The sequence below is a fragment of the Candoia aspera genome, chromosome 5, assembly GCF_035149785.1.
Source record: "Candoia aspera isolate rCanAsp1 chromosome 5, rCanAsp1.hap2, whole genome shotgun sequence".
Lineage (NCBI taxonomy): Eukaryota > Metazoa > Chordata > Lepidosauria > Squamata > Boidae > Candoia > Candoia aspera.
Window position 1 is genome coordinate 55,982,924 of NC_086157.1, and position 17,828 is coordinate 56,000,751.

Here is a 17,828-nt window from a genome sequence, read left to right on the forward strand (position 1 = left end):
AGGCAGTAGAGGGGGGCGAGGGGGATGGGGGGTGCAGTTGAAGGTGCTGAAGGAAAGCACGCGTGGTGAGGAATGCCAACCATCGGGTGATGAGAGAGATGGCCTGTTCAAGGCCGGAATGTTTGTACCACCTGGAGAAAGAGGGAACAGAGGGAGGCAGATGGAGGAGGCCCAGTGGAATTTTACAGACTTTGCTGCTTGCATGCTGTGGGACGGGAGATTGTTTTAAACTGCTAAATTGCACGTGAAAATCCAATCGTGACTTCGTCTCTGAACTAGATGCTGATTCTCTTTGAATAAACTTAAACCATATTCATACTTCTATGACTTGTGGCTAAGTTGGATTTAGGGGAATAGAGAATTGGGTTCATCACAGAAAGTCACGATTCCCAATGATGACTTTATCTCAATTCACTGAGGAAAGTCTGATATTACAAGGAACAATCGAAGAGGCATATTCTGAGAGGCCAGTTAAGGAGCTGACTGAAGGTGGAGGCGTTGAGGGCCAGTCAGACATGCAAGCAGAGGCTAGAGGTGCCTCCCTGATAAAGGTGAGGCTTTCCTGGCCATCGCCTCCTAAGCAGCAAGAGCTATGGCCCTTAAGCCCAACGATCATTGTCGAGAGCCCTTGGCCTGTGCTGAAGTATAAACCCTGATGGTCAGAAGGAGTGGGGGAAGGAGCTGAACTGCCATCAGAGTGGGACCAGAATGTCGACAAACATGACAGAGACTCCAGGTGACGAATACTAGCAGCTGAGGCGAGGCTTGACAAAGTCGAGGGAGGACTACAATCCTTAGAGCGCAAAGTGAGTACGATCAGAGATGGAGTATCCTCCTTGCAGGGAGCCACGGAGATGTTACTGCACCAGTTCAGGGAACAGGACAAGCAGCAGCAGCTGGAGAAAAAGGAGCAGATGACTTCTGATGAGAGCAGTGCCTCTGCCAGTGAAGGAAGCGAATGGTCAGCAGGGGTTCAGCCGGTCAGCGCCGGAGCAGGCGACACCAAGACAGAGCTGAAAAGGCGTTGGGTCCCAAAGGGGTAAGAGCCCTGAAAGTAAAGTTCAGTGGGGACTCCAAGTTTCTCGTCTGTTTTCTAACCCATGTCAGGGCATTTATGGAGAAATTTGGAGACTCATTCAAGTCAGAGGCAGCCATGGTATGTTATATCTCCACACATCTGGAAGGGGATGCCAGTGAATGGCTAGTGCAGCTATATGATGCAAAGTTGGAAATATTTATGGACTTTAATGATTTTATGTATGCCCTAAGAGAGATTTGAGGACCCGCTTTCAAAGACATGGGCACCTACCAGTCTACAACACATCAAGCAAGGGGCTAGAACAGTGACCGAGTATGCGGTAGAGTTCCAGTAGTTGGCAGGACAGATGCTAGATTAGCCAGAGTTGCTGAAAATTCAACATTTTCAAGCGGGGCTGCAACATGACATCTTAGAGTGGTGCAAGCTCAGAGGAGACCCCAAAACCCTAAGGGGCTGGATCTGCCTGGTGGAGGAAGTGGGAGACATGCAGTTTCACCTCAAGACTCATTAACAAATGCAGCTTCCCCCTAAGATGACCAGCCAAGGGTCAACTCCCAGCAAAAAGGAGGGAGCCAGGCGTTCGTGAGATGAGCAGAAAGAAAGATGGATGAAAAAGGGGCTATGTATAAAACGTGGAAAAGAAGGTCATCGGATTGCCCACTGTCCCCAGTCATCTACAGGTGGACGAGGGAAACCAAGCAGCAGAGGCACAAAGACCCAGACTCCAAAAGTCAAGGGATTGGTGGCAGCAATCACCGAGGATTCCCCAAGTTGTGACTCAGAGGGCGCTCAAAGCTCCACAGATGAAGAGCCCTCGCCAGCAGAAAACCACAGGAGCCTGTCCTAAGAGGCACAGAGGGTCAGGTGACTAATGATGAGTGCCAGGATCCAATGGTGAGTGGGGGGGGTACCCAACCATGACAGTGAGAGTTCAGTTAGAGACTTTGGGAGGTGAAGGAAAGGCTGACCTAATGGCTATGGTAGATTCCAGGTGCATTCACTGTTTGATCCATCCAGCCATTGTAACTGGATTGGGTCTGAGACTAGAGAAATTAAAGAACCCCATTGTTTTGATACAACCTGATGGGTCTGAGATGCGGAGTGGCCCCATGGAGGATTACACAGAGCCAGTGTGGATGAAATTGGGGACTCATGAAGAGACTTTGCAGTTTGTTGTGACACCCATTGGGAGTCAGTCTGTAATCTTGGGTCTTTCCTGGTTGCGGGAGAGGAACCCCAAAACAGACTGGACTACTGGACAATTCAAATTCACAGACAGGGCTTACAAGGGTGGCCTTTGGGAGGGTTCCTCTCTTACAGCAGAAAGACTGGCAGCAGCAGAAGAAACCCTTGAAGATCCTGGGGTGGAGATGGAGGAAACCATTCCTCCCCAATACTGGGATTTGTGGGAAGTGTTTTAGAGACTGAATCAGATAAGCTTCCCCCATTGGGCTTCGGACTGTGCTACTGAACTGGAACCGGGGGCCACACTACCCAAGCCAAAATTGTATCCCATGACAGAGAAGGAGATTGGGACCTTGCAGGAATTTATCAATTAAAAACTTAAAATGTGGGTTTATATGGCCAGCTCAATCCCCAATGGCTGCACTAATATTGTTTAGAACCAAGAAAGATGGGTTTCTAAGGCTATGCACCGACTATTGAGGTTTAAATGCTAGCTGCACCTCGAATAAGTACCCATTACCATTGATGAAGGGCATGCTGGCCCATCTATCAAAAGGCAAAATTTTTACCAAACTGGATTTACGGAAGGCTTACTTTCAAGTGTGCATCAGGGAAGGGGATGAATGGAAAATGGCCTTTAATTACCCCCTTGGGGGCTTTTGAATATCTTGTGATGCCCTTCGGATTGTCGGGGGAGGGGGCTGGAGTTTTTATGCACTTAATTAGTGAGATATTACATTAATTTTTATACCATGGCACGCTTGTGTATCTTGATGATATCCTAATCTGTTCAGAGACTATGGAAGAGCACGTTAAACTGGTTAGAGAAGTACTTCAGAGATTGCTAACAACCAGCTCTGTGCTAAATTGTCAAAGTGTGAATTTCACAAAAAAGAACTGGAGTATTTGGGCTACTGAGTGTCAGGAAGAGGGATTGAAATGGACCCCACCAAGGTGAAGGATGTCCAGGCTTGGCAGGTCCCAAAGACTAGGAGACAGGTGCAAAGTTTCCTGGGGTTTGTGATCTTCTATCGCCAATTTATCCCAATTTTGCTGAAGTGGCTTTGCCTATTACTGACTTATTAAAAACTAAAAGGAGAGACAAGCCGAAGCAAGTGAAAAAAATGGGGGCAAAGCTAAAATGGTCTGAAGAGTGCCAGAGGGCATCTGAATGCCAGAGAACTACAAAATTTAAATCATGCATAATTGTTATATTATATCCCCTTTATCTGTCAGTATTGTGGAAATGAAGATCAAATATCTGTATGTTGAAATATGCTGAAAAAGTAAAAAAATTCAATGGGGTGGACTTACTTTTCAGTTTACTATATATTGCACAAGATGATCAAAGAGATTATTAAACAGCATGTTTGTGAATACATGGATAGGCATGCTAAAATTAACAGGACCTAGCATAAGTTTGTAACAAACAAATCATACCAGATTAAACCTAAATTTCTTTGATAGAGTTACTAGTTTAGTAGATCAGGGGATGTTGTAGATACAAGACATCTGGATCTCAGCAAAGACTTCAACACAGTGCCTCATGATATTCCCCTTAATAAAACTTTAACATCTGAAACAAGCAGACTGATTTAAACTGGTTGAATAACTGCATCCAAAGAATGCTCAATAATGGCTCCATTTCATCATGAAGGCAAGCACTGAATGGAATGCCACACAGCTCTGTGATGTTCAACAATTTCATCAATGACCTGGATGAGGGAGTGGAGGCTTTTCAAGTTTGCAGATGACACAAAGCTGGGAGGAATGGCTAATACTTTAGAAGCGAGACAGAAGATTCAGAAAAATCTAGACTGGCTTGAGAATGGGCTGAAAAAAAAGGTTGAGTTTTACAAAGTTACTGTAAAAGGTTCTGCATCTGGGTAGGAAAAATGTAAGGCACAAATATAAGATGATGGATTCTCATATGTGAAAGGGGTCTGGGTGACCTTGCCGACCATGAGTTAAATGAGGGTCGGTAGTGTGAGGCAACTACTAAAAAGGCAAATGCTATCTTGGGGCGCATTAACAGGCTCACAGAATCCAGATCATGGGAGGTAATTCTTCTATTCTACTCTGCCCTAGTCAGACCCTAGTTAGAAAACGGTGTCAAATTTTGGGTATCAAACAGACAGTGACAAATGGAGTTAGTTCAATGGGACCTAATGGGGAGGGGTTTGAAACCAAGTTTTATGAAAAGTTAAAGGATCAGGATATGTTTAACTTACAGAGGAGATCACTGAGTGAAGATATTATTTCAGACTTCATATATCTGAAGGGCTGTCACACAGAAGAGGGAACAGACTAATTCCCTGTTACCCCAGGGAGCAGGATGAGCATCATTGGGTTATAACTACAAGGAAGTAGGTTCAGGTTAGAATTTCTGTATGAGTTATCAGCCAATGGAGTAGCTGAGATCTTCACTAGAAGTCTTCAGGCAGAGGCTGAATAATCATCAATCAGAGAGACTCTAGTGGATTCTATATGGGGCCGGGTTTGAACTAAATTATCTCAATCTCAATACAGGTAGTCCTTGACTTAAGATCACATTTGGAACTGGAATTTCCATTTTAAGTCATTGTGGTCATAAGTCGAGTCACCATGTGATCGGACCCAATTTTATGACCATTTTTACAACAGTCATTAAGCGAACGACTTAAGGTTGTTAAATGAATCACTGTGCTCATTAAATGAATCCAGCTTCCCCAATGGATGTTTTCTGCCAGAAACCGGCAAAAGAGCTTGCAAATTGCAATCACATGACTGCAGGATGCTGCAACCAGTCATAAATGAAAGCTGGTTGCCAAGCGTCCGAATTGCAATCACGTGACTATGGGGGTGGTATGATGGCCGTAAGTGAGAGTACAGGTCATAAAGCACTTTTCCCAAGGCCGCCGTAACTTTAAACTGTTGTTAAATGAGCAGTTGTAAGTTGAGGACTACCTGTAATCCCTTCCAACTATGATCCTTACTTGGAGCATTCAATAATCAAAGGAGCACAGCAACAATCAACAAACCGTTTAATTGTCCTCTTAGTCAGTTGCAGTTCACAAACACAGCTGTTGTTACAGGAAGAGATACACAGAGCATTATTCAAGAACTGAGATTACTGGGTTAAACAGAAAACTGGTTTACTTGGTAATACAAGGATAATTGTATATTAATTACAACAATGTGGGGAATTGATCAGTAATTAAGCATGATCATTACTTACTAAGAATTCTATTTTAACTAATTTCACACTGTTAATGATAATGAGAAATAATGCTAAAAATCCAGAGTGATTTTTTAAAAATAATAGCACGCAGCAGTATATTATCAAGCACCCTACTTTAGAACCCACCTACTTTTCAATCAAGACCCACCCATATTTTGGACAGCACTTCCAAACATGAATTGGAAAGGTGAATATAATCCCTTATCTGAAAAATACATTGGCTGATTCAGTATATTCATAATGAAGCTCAGTATTTTACCTAATTTGCTAGCAAGCCAGTTCTTTTTATTATTTGAGATACTGTTAATTGCTAATAATCTTCATACAAAATCTTGATGCATTTCAAAAATATATTCCTTTTTCAAGAGTACCCATCCTTAAAAAAGGAATACATTTTTAAGATGTGTGGGCAATTGGAATTCCTCCCTCTCTCTTTTACTTCTGTGTCTGCCTTTCTTCACAGTTAAGCCATCACAAAAATTAGTAAAGCTTTTATTTAATGTTAATGTTATTTTATTTCAGCAAGTGCAAGACATTCTGTGGACAAACTATTCCATGCATGGAACAGCTGGTTTTGCATGGTCTGTACCCGAACATAGGCATTTTGGATATTTCGATCCATATACAAAATGAAACAGGTCAGAAAGGAACATAGTTGTTTTGGGCAGAAGTGATTTAGACAGAAGGAACAGAAAGGTCTTTTAGGTTGGTCTGTTCCAAGGAACTGATAGATCCTATCAGGTTCCAGAGGGAGATTGGAGTTTTCCCTGAGGACCTGTCAGGCAGTTTTGCCAAGGCTTTGGCTACAACCTGGAATAGGTGTGTGACTGAGGCTTTGGATCGGATTGTTCCTATGCAGCCTCTCTCTATGTGCCAATCCCAGGGTGCTCTGGGAGATGAAGCATGAGAAGCAACATCTGGAGTGCCATTGGAGAAAGACAAAGAGTGAATCCAACCGAACATGAGAGAGACCCCATATTCGAGCCAAACGTTATCTCTCCACCCTTATTGCATCTGCCAATAGCCGCCCAGTGGCCCAGTTTAGGGTGACCCACTCCTTGTTGGGGGGAGCTGGGCCCCAGGATCATCTGTGGGGTCATAGAAAGGAATATTTGTGCTATCTGGTGGAAAAAGTTGTTCAAATTCACTTGAAGTTAGACTGTGGGCAAGTTCAAGTGAGTTGCCTGGGGCACAGTCTTATGATGTTATCTGGACTGAATTTGATTCTGTTATGCTTGAGGAAATGGACAAGGTCCTCCTGTCTGTTAGTATGGCCACCTGTTTGTTAGATACTGGCCCCTTCTGGGTTATTAAAACAGCCCAGGAAATGGATCTATGGTGTGGTATCACCCTCTCCGAGAGAAGAACTGGTTATGATGGCCTTGGAAGAGGCGGTGGTATGCTTCTTCCTCTAGAGGTCATTGCTGGACACCTCCATGTTGGACAATTATCAGCCAATCTCCAATCTTCCCTTTTGGAGGACGGTTGTGGAGAAGTTGGTCGGATGGCAGTTACAGAGGATCTTGGAAGAAAGGGATTCTCTGATCACATTTTACTTTAGTTTCAGACTGGAGTACAGTTCAGATACAGCAGTCAGCTGTCGATGATCTTTGGCTGAACTGGGATGGGGGTGGTGTATCCATCCTAGTGATCCTTGACCTCTCAGGGACTTTCACTGGTGTTGACCACAGTATTCTTCTTCTGTGGGGATTAGGAGTGGGAGGCACTGTGCTGCAGTGGTTTACCTCATTCCTCAGCAGGTGGTTTCAGTCAGTATTGATGAGGGTGAGAAATTGCATCCACAGCTTTCAGCGTGTCTCAGTGTGCCTCAGGGCTTGACTGTCTCCTCTCTCCTGTTTAACATCTACATGAAACCACTGGGTGAGTTCATCCATCAGTTAGGGGTTTGGTATCATCAGTATGCTGATGATATCCAGCTTAAATCACAACCCCAAGCTGTGCAGATGAAGCTGTTGAGGGTCTGGAGGCTGTTCAGGTCTGGATGGGGCAGATAAGACTTTGGCTCAATCCTGACAAGATTGCGTGGCTGTTTGGCCCCCTGGAGTTGGGGACATTACCATCATTGGTCTTGGATGGGGCTGCACTTCCCCATTTGATGGGCATGCAACCTGGGGGTGTGCAGCTAATGCTTGAAGTGCAGATGGCCACTCTAACCAGGAGGGCCTTGGCACAGGTTCATCTGGTGCACTAGTTGCACCTCTTCCTCAATTCAGACACCTTTCATAAAGTTACTCATGCTGTGGTAACCTCATCACTGGATTATTGCAATATGCTCTCCGTAGGGCTGCCCTTGAAGACCACCTGGAAGCTACAGCTGGTTCAAAATGCAGATGCATGCAGTACCAGGTACCTTTAATGCAGAGTATGGGTCAGCAACAAACAAGGTAATGTCTCTAATGATATTTCTTTGAAAAACTAGATGCTCAGTATTTTATTGCAACAAAAAAGGCAGAGCTTAGCTGCAGCTTTAAACTAATATAAGATTGCTACAGCTGTGAAAAGGTATTAAATATAATTCTTTAGTAAAATATTCTCCAATTTGTCCAAAACAGTTTACTCCTTTGATTTCCTTGTTAAATAATCTGAGTGAAATAATATATATAATGGGCTATAGCTAACAGTATTGATCATTTTCATTTTCTTTTTGTTCGTCAACACTAACAGAAAATACCCATAACTGAGATACTTCTCAAACAGAGCATTTTCTTGGGGTAAAAAAATTCCAGTAAAAATTTGGGACATATTTATCAGAAAGATAGTAAGGGAAAATAAAATACTTCATAGTAACAACTGATTTTTACCTTCAGTACTTAAGCCTGGACTTGAAGTGAATTTTGCTACATCGACAATCTTTACAGCAAACTGTTGCCCAGTTTCTCTGTTGATACATCGCCGCACAACACTGAATGGACCCCTAGAAAGAAAAACACCACTTATTAATTTAAAAGTTCAGACCCCCCCTTTTTTCACATACAACTTTATTATTTTTCATTTTCAATTTAATTTTCATTGAACTGGCATTTTAAGAGGTATAAAGTGTTACAAAATCATTTTGTTATGTTTTGTTAAACTTTTATTTTGGGAACTACTGGAACGGATTATAAGAAGGTAAAATGTTCTGTTACCAATGTTATCTTACTAGCTTTTAGACTATACATATGAAACTTTACTATCAGTATTGCTACCAAGTTTAAAATCACAGTTCTCTACATTTGGAATTACATTTTTATTTTTCCAAGCTGCAAAGTATCTCTCTTTAAAAAATTTTCATAGGAAGGCTTTGCACAGTATAATCAGGCTGTGTGAATCACTCAGAGGGCACTCCAGGAAGGGAATGAAATATCTTCTGGAACATGTTGCTCAAACTATCAAGATGCTATGTCGTCTCAAAGGCTCACTGCATCTTCTGAGCATGCATATGCAGTCAGAAGACATTTCTGCTGGGATTGCCATATAAATAAAGCAGTGGTTCAGCGATCAGTGAAATTATCTACAGGAACTAACCTAGCCCCTTTAAAAACTAAAAAAACAAGCTGGAATTCTGAAGAAATTCCAAAATTTAATACATAGGTGCAATCTTGTAGATGTGTGGGAAATTATAAACTCTTTAATAAATGGTTTTACTTTTTACTTAGGTGGACATTAAACTCATTCAATAATAGATTATATTTGGACACCTAAAACTTTTAAAGATGTTTTACATGGGGAAATTGCACTTATACTTATCGCGAACCTCTGGTCTTTGCTTTTAAAACAGATGAGAAACCCATATAATTGGCATTTAATCCTACACTGCTTTGTAATGTATCAGCAAACAACAAATAATTTAAACTTTAAGATTTTTTTTTCAAGAAAATGACGTAACACAAACCTCTTTAACAACGAAGTGGGATATCATGAAAACAGTTGTAACAAGGGAATGTATAAGTTGGATGAATAGGATAAAAAAAAAAAAGAGATGGTTGCAAATTATAAATGTATAACATTCTGATAAGAAGGAATATTTATTGTTTTTGTGCCTTCAAATCAGTGTTTACCCTTTGTGACTGCTTGGACTAGTCCCTGCAGTTCTCTTGGCAAGATTTTCAGAAATGGTTTGCCACTGACATCTTCCTAAGGCTGAGAGAGAATGACTGCCCAAAGGTCACCCAGCTGGCTTTGTGCCTAAGGCGGGACTAGATCTCAAAGTCTCCTGGTTTCTAGGCTGGTGCCTTTAACTACTACACCAAACTGACTCTCATTAAGAATTTACTAAAAATACAATAGAATTGGATCATCTCATATTTACAGAGAATAATGCTTTAGAGATATAATTTCTACTCAACTGTTATTTTTACAGCAAAAGTACTATGAATTTGCTAAAAACAACTCAAGATTGTTGGCAAATAACCTAAACAAAGATAAAGAAAAAAGATTCATTAGGTAGTCCTCCCTTACTGCTTGTTCAGTGACCGCTTGAAGTTACGAGGGTTCTGGAAAAGGAGATTTGCGACCTGTCCTCAAACTAGCAGCTGTTGCAGCATCCCAATGGTCATGTGATTGGGATTTGGGTGCTTGGCAATCGGCATGCATTTATGATGGTCACAGCGTCCTGCAGTCACATGATCGCTATTTGTGACCTTCACAGACAGCTTCCGACAAACACCTGATGTTCAAGGATTTCCCAGTGCTTACAAATTCTTGAAATACTTATGGATTAACACCACCAAGAATAATAAAAAATGTTTTAAAAGTAACATGCTTAGCCCAGTATAAGAAAAAAATAAAGAAATAAAAAGCTGGACTAAATAACATTTGAATATTTGAGGCATGATAGCAGCCATTAAAATGAAGGTCATTCAAAACTTAATTTCTTATTTCAATCCCACCCATTGGAAATTCCAGATAGAATATTAATAGTATGGCAGAAGCAGAATGAAATTATGCTAAGAAATAATAAATCAATAGAAGAATTTTTTATTGGCTGCAGAAATAGGGAGGTTGGGGAGTCCCAAATTTAAAAATGTATTATCAAGTAGCATAATTGACCATTTAATTCAATTTATACTAGAAGATTGGACTAAGCAGTGGACTTATTCAGAGGTTATGTTAGAATCCTATAATTTTAAAAATTATATATTTTTTCAGCCAAATAGTTTTTCAAAAATTAATGTCTTTATCAATAAAAGCAAAACTAATCTTGTCTTTACTGAGACAATGTTTCAGATCTGGAAAAAGAAGTATCCAGTATTAATAAATGGCATCTCCCCTCTAGGAGCTCTAATTACCTTTTTGGGGGATGGAAATCAATATGATTAACTGAATTAAAATTATTGAGAAATTTTAACTTCTGCAGGATAAATGGTTTTTATAGTAATACCAGGCAAAATAATAAGAATGAAAGTGAACAATGTACTAGCTGCTGGCTATCTTGGTTCTTCTGCCATCACTTAACATTACACTGGATAAAGAAGAATCAGGAACCACATATCTTACCCATATACTATCTTTGATAACACTAAAATATTTGGCACAATTGAAAGGAATAATATTAAGGATTTATACACTACTATTGCAAATTTGATCCCCCTATTGGTCTAAAGGATGCTTGGGAAACTGATTTAGCCAACACAATAGTTGAATCAAAATGGAAACCACAATGGAAATCAGGAGATCTCCTTTCTGCCTCTATCCAAGGGTTGCAGTGGAAGGTGCTACATCTGTGGCACTTAAGCTAGATCAGCACATATATTTTACACAATCGTTCTTTAAAATGAGTCACTTTTGTGTAATGGGCGGCTATATAAATATGATAAATAAATAAATAAAATATGCTGGAGGGAATATACACAAAAGGGACTGTATGTTACCATAAGTGGTAGTCATGTGATAAAGTAATACCCTTTTGGTAGACATTTTTAGTGAAATTGTTATTACTAAAAATGAAAGGGTCAAATGCTCCCCTGAGCTAGAGCTGTTAACACTTATTTATATGCTCCAATGCTACACTTACAAATAAGGAGCTGACTATACTTGTTTTTAGCAATGAAGTTAATTGTGTAGCATTGGAAATTTCTTGAAAATTTAACAATTTGTGGATTAATACACTTTTTCAATTGTCCTATTAGAAAAAATTACTAAATTTAGAATAATGAATCTTCAGAGGCAAGAATACAGTTTTATCAAACCTGGGCTGATTATTATATTAATCACAATAGACCTAATCTTGTTAATTCTCATGATATATGGCAATTATGAACAACTTTTGATTTTTGGGGGGTCAGTGGTGCCCTTTCTCCTTTTTTTCCTTACAATCTTGTATGCTTTGTTTAGTTCTTTTCTTTTTCGGTGCCAATTACTATTTGATTAAGAAATAATAAAATATGGGCTAGATGATACAATTGTTAATTCAAAATTGGCTGAATAACTGACTGTACATCAACCCTGAGAATAGTATTGAGTGGAGTGTCATAAGGCTCTGTCTAAGGCCTGTTCTGTTCAATGATTTTATTAATGATCTGGATGAAGGGACTGAAAGGATGATTATGATACAAAACTAGAATGATTAGCTAATACCTTAGAAAAGAAACAGAAGGTTAAAAAAAGGTCTAGAAGGGCTTGAACACTAGGCTAAAATGAACAGGATGAAATTTAACAGGGAAAGATGTAAATTGTGGCTTTGGGGAGAAAGAATGTAAGGGACATATGTGGGATAAGGAAACCTGACTTAAAACTAGCAAATGTGAAAAGAATCTTGTATTCTAGGAGATTACAAAGTTGAACATGAACCAACAGCATGATGTAGCTACTAAAAAGCAAATGCTACTTTGGGATGTATTAACAGGGGCATAGAGTCCAGATCACAGGAAGTAATTGTCCCACTTTCTTCTGCCTTTGTGAGGGAGTCTCTTGGAATACTGTGTCCATTTGTGGGCACTAAAGTCTAAAAAGGAGGTCTGCCAAACTGGGTGAATTCAGAAGAGGGCAACCAAGATGGCATGTGGAATGACTGAATAAACTGGGTATGTTTAGCCTGTGGAAGGAAAATTGAAGGGAGGTATGATATAGTGATAGTAGTATCTGGACATCTAAAAGTTTGTCATATATAGCAGGAGGGACAGTTTCCATTATCCCAGAAAGCAGGACTAGAATCAATAGTTAACTATAAGGAAGTAGATTCAGGCTATGCATCAGGAGTAACTTCCTGATTGTATGAGCTGTCAGCAAATGGAACAGGTTTACACATGAAGCATGTTCCCCTGTACTGGCAGTCTTCAAACAAAACCTAGATAGCTATCTGTCCAAAAAGCTTTAGCAAATCTTGCAAGATTTGTCATCTCTTCCAACTCCATGATTCTATTATTCAAATGTACCTAAAACTGATAAAAACTTAACAGTGTGACTCAAGAAAAAGATATTTTGGATGTAATAGAATTATGACATGAATAACCAACTGTGATTTACTCACAACATCTGGAATTGTTAAATCATATGCAAAATGCCTTTCTGGAGCCTGCCACTTGCCCTGATTCCTTTCCTTGAGGATGCTAGGGAAATTGGTAAGGGCACTAAGAAAAAAAAATCTAGGAAATAGTTTCTCTTCTAAAATGAATAAAATGATTTTAGAGCCATTTTTTAATTCAAAATCTGTAATATGAGTAATAGTTTGATAGTGGGCCATTTACCCACCTAACCCTAAATGATTTCTTCAAATTTGGTCTAGTGGTTAAGACAACGGGCTAGAAACCAGGAGACTGTGAGTTCTAGTCCTGCCTTAGGCATGAAAGCCAGCTGGGTGACCTTGGACCAGTCACTATCTCTCAGCCCAACTCACCTCACAGGGTTGCTGTTGTGGGGAAAATAGGAGGAGGAAGGAGTATTAGGTATGTTTGCCACCTTGAGTTATTTATAAAAATAAAGGCAGGATAGAAAATAAAAAAATTCTATCACTGCATGTAAAAAACCCTCCAATATTAGAATGATCGTACACTATTGAAGAATATAAATTTCATATTGGTGTAAAGTTTGGCTATACATTCAGAGATGCTGCTAGCCCTTAATATGGAGTCTGTATGAAATTATTTTGTTACACTCTGATCTGAATCCTCCGAGTCAGACACTGAAGGCAGACAAGACTGTCTATCAGCTTCCAGAGTCAGCAGACAACAAGGCAACTGTGGCAGCTTCAAGAGTAACGAGCTGAGCAGGTGAGACCCAGTTCAGGTAATGAGCGGCCAGGTTCTGGCATGTATCTAGGCCTCAAACACACTGACAGCTAGAAAGAACTGAGCAAAAGCAATTCGCAGTCTCCTTGAAAGGAGAGGGCAATGCCCCTAATCAAGTCATGCCAGCACTGGGGGCAATGAAAGAGCAGCTTCCAAGTCTTTGTCCCCTGTTGGAAACAACTCTAGACCTGTGTCCTATTGCTCTTGTTCATTGTCTTGTATTGCACTAGACTAGCCTGTGGAATTCTCTGATGCTCAGATCACGGGCTGTTATGGACATCTCATATGGCTCTACCTTTTTCCTGATAGCAGATTGCGACACCTCATATTACAAGGCAAGCTTTGGGCTCTTTGAACTTTCTAAGTCAGTAAGACAATAAACCCTTAAAACTTGTATTTGCCTGACTGAACTGGCTGGTTCAGGTCATATTTCTGGGTAGTGTTTGGATATAAAACTGCTAGAATACCACATGTACACTATTAATTTTATAATGGATGAAAGGCAGGATCTAAACATAAGAAATAAAGTATGCATTTAATTAGTTTGTGTCTATATTTGTTTTTTCTAGTTTCAACATTTGTTTTTTCCTACATTTCTGGGGGGAAAAGACACATGGTTTAATTATAGATATCAGGATTTATTTATTTATTTATTTTGCTTGCATGCTGTTCATTTTTGAAGGGTCTAGGTAGCTAACAATGTCAACATATAAAATAACAGCCCCAGAAAATCCCCAATAAACATAAACATTAAGAAAAATAGGGAAAATAACCACCAAAAACTAAAAATACCATGCTCCTGTGACCCCATCTTCAAATTACAACATACCCACTTTCTGTGCCAGACAGAACAGGTAAGTCTTCAAAACTCCTAAAGCCCAGGAGGGACAGAGCTGTCTAAATTGCTGTAGGGAGTGATTTCCAAAGTGTGGAGACAGCTACTGAAAATGCCCACTTCTTTTTTTTTAATAATAATTTTTATTACAGTTTACAAATACAAAGATAAAAAACTACAAAGAAAAATATAGAAAGTAAAAAACATTGAAAAGTGCAGAGAAAAAAAGGAAAAGAAAAAAAGAGAAAAAAGATATATAAAGAAATGACTTCCCCCTTTATCAAGACAAGTACAAACAATTTCAGCAACTTATCACCTTCTCTAACATTTCAACCAAAAATCTCTTCTTCCCATATCTCATCTCTTACCTATACAAATCATAAAGCCTTGTCATTCAATTTAATCAACAAAAGCCATTAAGAGTTACCAGAAATAATAATTTTATATATATATATATATATATGTATGTGTATGTGTGTGTGTATGTATGTATGTATGTGTGTGTGTATGTGTATGTATGTATGTGTATGTATGTGTGTGTATATATATATATATATATATATATATATATATATCCTTAGTCAAATAAATCAGTTTCATATTTCTTTACTTTTAACACAGCAAGTTTTCATTTTCTCTCAAAATATAACCACAAAAAATCATCTGCCCATATCTTATTTCTTATCTCCAAACAAATCTTAAAACCTCATCATTCCAACTTAGTAAAAACAATCCATTAAGAGCTACCAGAAACAGCAACATATTAAAAATCTTAATCTTTAATCCCTTCAAATAATATAGTATCCCACAAGACAATTTCTTATCATTTTCTCTTCATCTCCTCTCAGAAACTCCTTCTCAAGTTAACGTGTTCCAGAAATAACATCTATATTTTAACAAAAAAATCTTATTTCCTCATCTATAAACAAATTTTTAAAGCCTTGTCATTCAGTCCTGGTCAAGAAACACCCATTAAGAGCTACTGTAAGGAACATCATATACAGTAGACTCTCAGTTGACCAGCACCCATGGGAATTGGTAGATGCGGGATAAATGTAGTTTCTGGTTGCTTGAGAGTTACTATTAAACCCTAATACCCACTAGATGGTAGCAGAGAGATACAGATTTTTTTGCTGGTTGCTTGAGAATCTCAGTTCGATTTTTCTGCTGCTTGCTTGTGTGACAGTTGCTTGAGTTCTGGTTAACTGTGAGTCTACTGTATATTTTTAACCTTGATTGAAAAAGCCAACTTTATATTCCTTCTTTTTGCTTTTAAAATCTTGATGTTTATTCCCTTTAAATAGTGTCCCAAAAGCTGATTTCTTTTCATTTTGTCTTTTCTTGAGAACTCCTTTATCACTATAACACATCTCTTTTCTAAGTCCAAGATAAGAAAGTTGTCCAAGTCAGTCTTCTGATTTATTATTTGTGTATACCTTTTAGTTATTGAGAAATCAGCCGGTTTCATCTGTAAGTCCTGTGTAACATCTTTTTCCATATCGGTCTTGTATCTTGTCATTCTTAAATCCATATCCAAAACAGCCTGGTTCTCAGTTGTATCCTCCTCTCTCCTCTTTTAAACACATTTTTATGGTAGCAGACAAATTTAAGAGAAATTTCTGAGTGCATTGTTGCCAAATATCCTTGAATTCTTCCAAAGTTAAAATATTTTTCTCCATTCTGTATTAGGGTCTCTTCCCCTTTAATTATAATCTTTAGCTTTTTCTGGTTGCCTCTAGTGTCCAGCCTTCAAAGTCTCCTCTTATCATGTTTTTCTCTAATCCACAACATTCACCCATGGGAGGATTTCTTACACTTAGATTCAAAATTTTCATATATTTTAAATAGGATTTTAAACAACCCACAGGAAGGATTCTTATAATTAGTTTCAAAATCTTATTTCCAATCCATCTGACCCCTTAGTCTCTAAAACTTTCCAAAATTAATGTTCTAATCACCCTTTTGCTGTTTATTTTAGAATTTTTTAAAAAAAATTGTTTTCAGGTTAACTTACATATAACTTTTTTTTGCTAAGGATTGAAGGAGAATCACCAGTGTGATGAAACTTGTCATTCTGAAGGTTCTTAATTTCCAAAAAGTAGTTAACAACCACTTTCTTCAAGTGATTAAAAAGAGAAGTGGGCAAACCCAGCATCTGTTGAAGGCTCTGAACCGTGGCTTGGGTGAAGCTGCCTTTCCCTTGGCTCCCAAGACCTCTAAAACCTGCTGGAGACCACTGTTTTATGGTCTCCTTGCAGGGAGCATCTGTGTGGAGCACTTATGCAATTCCAGGTCCTCCCCTTTCTCTTGGGAGGAATTTTGAGGCGCTAATCCATATGCCGGTTCCTTGTTCCCTGTGGTTGTCCCCGAAAGTCCCAAAAATGCTCACTTCTGAGGCCCTAACAGGTGACAATTCCAAAGGGATGGGACCTGGAGGGTATTTGCTCTGATCAAGTTGGAGGAGCAGATGAATAGGGAAGAAGACACTTCTTCCAGTAATCAGGCCCAGACCCATATAAGGCTTTAAAGGTAAGAATCAGTACCTTGAATTGTACCCAGAAGTCAAGTGGTAACAAATGCAGTTCCCAAAGCAGGGAGGGGGGGAGAGGTCACCTGAGTATATCGGAACACAATCACTGCCTGCCAAATTCTGTACCGACTGCAGTTTCTGAATGTTGTTCAAGGGCAGCTGTCAGCTTTGGGGCAGACGAGATCAGTAGAGTCTACTGGAAGAATTGAACTATACTTTATTGAGATAGGCTATAATAACAGAATCTGTCAACCCTGATTTGTTTTACCTCCCCTCTCTCTTACAGCCCAATGAGTCAGGGAGAAGCCTCTGATACTATAATACTATATTATTTCCTGGGATTTAAGGAATGTTTCACCCCTCTTTGCTTATATAATGGTTCTAGCCAATTATTTATTTATTTATCAAATTTATTATTGTCCATCTCCCACACAAAGAGGGACTCTGGGCGGTTCACAATAAAAACATTCAACCACTATATTATAGAAATACTACATAATAATGTCAATAAGCAATAAAATATAAATATATTAAAATGGAATAGAGGCCAGATGGCTAAAATTCTCTCTCTGTCCGTGAGCGAAACAGGGCAGTTCTAAGGGGCTAGCCATCCCCAAGAGGAACTATTCTCTTTCCCGCCCCAAGCATGATGGCAAAGCCAGGTTTTTAATTTTTTGCAGAAATCCAGGAGCAAGGAGATCTGCCTCAGCTCTGGGGGAGAATGTTCCAGAGGGTAGGCACTACAGCAGAGAAGGCACGCTTCTGTAACCCCGCCAGATGGAACTCTTTAACAG

The 17,828-nt window shown here is 39.4% G+C and overlaps 1 protein-coding gene across 6 annotated transcripts in view; it reads right to left on the minus strand.

Annotated features, from left to right (window-relative positions):
* The window catches only part of CASK (calcium/calmodulin dependent serine protein kinase), a 183,046-nt gene that overhangs the window by 121,552 nt on the left and 43,666 nt on the right, over window positions 1-17,828 (minus strand). For all 6 annotated transcript variants that reach the window (XM_063305254.1, XM_063305259.1, XM_063305258.1 and 3 more), the window contains exon 2: window positions 8,267-8,379. In XM_063305254.1, the coding sequence (XP_063161324.1) occupies window positions 8,267-8,379 (113 nt within the window). The remainder of the gene's footprint in view (window positions 1-8,266; window positions 8,380-17,828) is intronic.